We start from the raw sequence: 4,089 nt of genomic DNA, 5'->3' as shown, positions 1-4,089 counted from the left end.
TTTTAGTACGGTGCGCCTTATGGTCGTGAAAATACGGTATATATTTAACACCATGTAGTTTTTATAGTGGGCTAATACACTTAGAGCAGTGTTTCCATACCAGGCTTATATAAGACTTTTATATTTTTTGCGGCTCCAGACTTGATCCAGATTTGTTTTTTGTTTTTTTTGGTCCAATGTGGCTCTTAGAACAGTTCGCGTTGCCGAACACTGTTGTCTTTTGTTGGTTTCTATATGGCAGGTTGATTTCTTCTTTTCTTGTTGTATTTGTTGTGCAGTATGTTTCTTCTTCACAGGTTCCTTTTGTAATTTAAAGGTTTCTGTTTGATTGATTTATGTTTTTTATTTTTTTTTACTTGATAATAAAAAAATAAAAAAAAAACAATAGATTTTTCTGCTAACCAGTTCAACTTAAATAACTAATGAGCTTGAAAGTTGAACAGTCTAAATGCAAGCCACACTTTTCAGACTCTTATTAATCAGATTTCATGCAGTGCTGTTTCGCGCTGCATAAAATCCCTGTAATTTATTAGAACGTTTGTTGTGATGTTTTTTCTTGGCTCATTCATTTTTTATTTTTTTTTCCCTCCATGCTCAGGTGGAGTACCAGGCCGGATCCGGAGGCAGGCTCCTCCCTCAGCGCTACATGAACGAGATGGACGGCGCTCTGATCCCCGTCATCCATGGAGGTGGCGCCAGCGTGCCGCAGACCGCCATGGACATGGAGCTGGTGTTCTACATCACACACTCTCTGCAGTGATCGTAAGACCTCCGCACACTAAAGAAGATGGCCGCTGAACAGATGATCTATTTTTTAGCGGGAAATAGGTTCCCTTCGCTGCGCTCTCCAAAGCTGCTACATCTACCCGACGCCAAACACTAAAAACCTAAGAACCGAAGCGTCATTCTCTATTCTGCCTTCCCGGCTCTCCGCTCGAAAGGAGAGCCTCTGCGAATGTCACCACAGTCTCATCTGGATGTAATTATTCAAACTAAAAAAAACATGGGCTCAACTCAGTGAAAACAACAGCAGGGAAACGAGTCAGGTGCTGCGAAGAAACGCTGGGAGAATCAAGTCAGCCGCTTTGTTAGGAACGCTCCATCTCCACATCTTAGGCGTTGTGATGGTTTGTTTTTCTGTCTTAGAAGTGTTTCGTTTCTCTGCCCAGAAGCTTGTTTTATGTTGCTGCTCATGTTCCTACAGTAGAGACGGAGCAAATCCAACACCAACCTGGAAGAAGAATCCACATTTAACCAGATCCAATTCTGCTGCGGTTTTTATTTCGATTTTTCATCCGACATGAAGCTCAGTTTGTAAATAAAATGTATACATTTGTTTGTAAACAGAAGAATATCTGTCAAACATTTACAAACTAAAGCCGCAACCAGGCGGGATTGGATGCTGGGAGAGTTTCCAACCAAAAGCTGAGCCTCAAACGCCACATTATCAGCTTTTGTTATTCTGAGCTGGACCACATCTTCAGCAGCATTCCTCATATGATTGTATTTACCTTTTTTTTTTTACTTTGAAATGAAGGTTGTAAAGCGTAGCTTAAAGCGGCAGCGGATTTCTTGTTGGAAAAGCTCCAGTTTTGCCTCGTTCAGGGCGAAACACTCCCAGCCCGACAGCCGTCCTGAAACTCCCAGGGAGCCGAGATCTGAAGGACGCGAAGCAGATTTTCCAGTTTGTCTGAAATGCCTTTCCAACAGCTTTTTAATCAGAGCTTAATGTCAGCAAAGAAGAAACTGATCTGAGAATATCTAGATTTCATTTTCACATTTGAAACTATTTCAGACCTCCTCCGCATCTTAACGTTGAATAGCGTTGAATTCCTCATAATTTGGAAAGCTGTTACGGACTTTAATAAATGAAGACGCAAACGAGAAATCAGCGTAACACATGTTCTATCTTAAAACAAAGGCAAAGCTGATGTTTTTAGGTTTATTCTGGATCTTATATTAGCAAAGGGCCCCGTTAGCATAGTTAGCAGCATCTTTCTAAATCCAGTTTAATCCTTGCTGTTTTACATGTAGCCTTCCTGTTATCCCCTGAAAAACCTTCTCTTTCTCGCAGCCTGAATGAATCAAACCATTTCTGCCTGTTCATTTTTAAACACCTCACCACAGTAAGAACTTCCGCACCGAAGAGCGGTGTTGTTGGTGTTATTTGGTAGCGCTTTAAGATGAGATGTGTTCACCGGTTTGAAAAAAATCTTTTGTTTCAGAGCAACCGATGGTCAACATCTCAGATCTATGCATCCTTTTCCGATCCATCATAACTCATGGACTATGCATCCTATTTTAAAGCTTTTCCAAATTTCCACTGAGCTGAGATGGAGTGATGGGCGGGGCTTAGATCAGACCACCAAAGCTGACCAATCAGAAGGTAGCAGAGGGTGCCTCACTTTACCCAGCTTCTACTTTTTCTAGTTTCAGGACAAAGATCAGTGTTTTTCAGCTTGTCTTGACTTTTCATCCATATGTATAACACAATGTGCAGAGATTGTATAAAGAAAAGAATCATTTTATTATTGCAGAGATATTTTTGGTATAAATGATGTAAAAGCAGAAAAATCCAGGTTAAGAATAAATATGTTTAGCTTCATTTGAGGAGGAAACAAAAAAAACCAAACAAATGTTGGCGCTTCAGTTCAGCCTAAATGTTTAAGCCTTGACCTCCTCTGCTGGTTGTAGTTTAACTCCGTCAGCAAACACAGGCAGGGTGTTTTGTGCTTCGGGTTAGCGTGTGCATGAGATCAGCTAGTTTGCCGTTTCCTTTCAATGAGTCGTTAATAACTAAAATGTTTGAAGTTAGAAGAAAATTAAGAATATCTATATTTTTAATGAACCTAAACCAGTATTTTAAGGATCTGTAAACCTTTGCATCCATTTTATAGTTTCTGTTGGAAGGTTTTGAGCCAGAAAATGATTTTTTTCTGATCATTTAGTTGTATTTCAGCCCCCCTCATGGGCCGTGTTTAGGAAACAGAAAAAAGCACTCGGCTGCAGAATGTCAGCCTGGCACTGCATTCGGTTCACCACTTTAACACCCCGCCTCACACTTATTTCAGATCTTTTAACGATAGGAATGCTTAATAAAATCGGTTTCTGAAGGCATGGGGGTAGGACTGAATGCGTGTGGTGATTAAGATCTGCTGGGTTTATGTTTGCCTGCAGAAACTATTAATGCTGACAGCAGGAAGAAGGTTTAAGAAGGTTTCTTTAGCCTCTGCCCCTTTAACACACCCTCAGAATCACGGTCTGCTCGCTCTGGTTCTGCTCCTTACCTCAAAGATAAAGTCAAACCTTGCTAAGTCACAAGCATTACCCATTAGTGCGAACAAAACCACTTTTTCTTTCATCCAAAGTGTTTGACTGTAGAGGTCGAACATGTGGAGGACGTAACGATCCTTGGAAAGATCACTGAACTCTGCTCCAAACATGTCCGTTTTTTTTTTTTTTGTGTATTCTTTATCTGAGTAGTGACGTTTAGAGGAGGTGGAATAATGTAACGAATTATTTCTTTGTCTTTTGATTTAAACGGCTGCATTATGTCGCAATGAGAGCAACTTTTAGGCTGATCGTTTTTTTCTGAAGTTTGATTTCTTGTAAATCATCTATTTATTCATGACACCAGCTTTACTTTGGTGACCTGTTGGTCTAGATATCTTGTGTATTTAAATAATAAAAATGACTTTTATGAAAAAAATGCTTCGTGCTCTTTTTTTTTTTTTTTTTTTTTTCAAACTTCAGCAGACTGGAGACGGATGAATTCAGTGATGTATAAAATATAAATGTAAAATAATCTGCAATGATTTTCATTTAAATTTGATTTACTTTTTTTTTTAAGTGCAAATTCTAAAGCATTCATGTTTTATGTGCAAAACAAACTATTTAAGAGTGTGAATTAATTAAAAAGCACAAATAAACAACAAAAGCTGAAATGTGGGTTTGCATTTGAAATCTGTCCTTTATTCCATGTAGGGGCTAAAGCGACGCTTAAAGCCACTGGAATGTTTATAAACCGGAATCTTATGGTTGATGTGCTTTGCCGGGGTTAGATGCTGTGAACAGAAAATGTCCAGACGC

General features: G+C 39.3%; 1 protein-coding gene across 1 annotated transcript in view; it reads left to right on the top strand.

Annotated features, from left to right (window-relative positions):
- The window catches only part of LOC107104482 (zinc finger FYVE domain-containing protein 16-like), a 42,980-nt gene extending 40,367 nt beyond the window's left edge, over nucleotides 1-2,613 (top strand). The window contains exon 16 of the mRNA XM_015404480.1: nucleotides 599-2,613. Coding sequence (XP_015259966.1) covers nucleotides 599-760 — 162 coding nt within the window. The 3' untranslated portion in view covers nucleotides 761-2,613. The remainder of the gene's footprint in view (nucleotides 1-598) is intronic.
- Nucleotides 2,614-4,089: the final 1,476 nt, after the last annotated feature.

The sequence above is a fragment of the Cyprinodon variegatus genome, unplaced genomic scaffold (genome assembly GCF_000732505.1).
Source record: "Cyprinodon variegatus isolate N-32 unplaced genomic scaffold, C_variegatus-1.0 Scaffold1760, whole genome shotgun sequence".
NCBI lineage: Eukaryota > Metazoa > Chordata > Actinopteri > Cyprinodontiformes > Cyprinodontidae > Cyprinodon > Cyprinodon variegatus.
The sequence above is the reverse complement of the archived record's forward strand: the minus strand, read 5'-3'. Positions and strand labels throughout refer to the sequence as shown.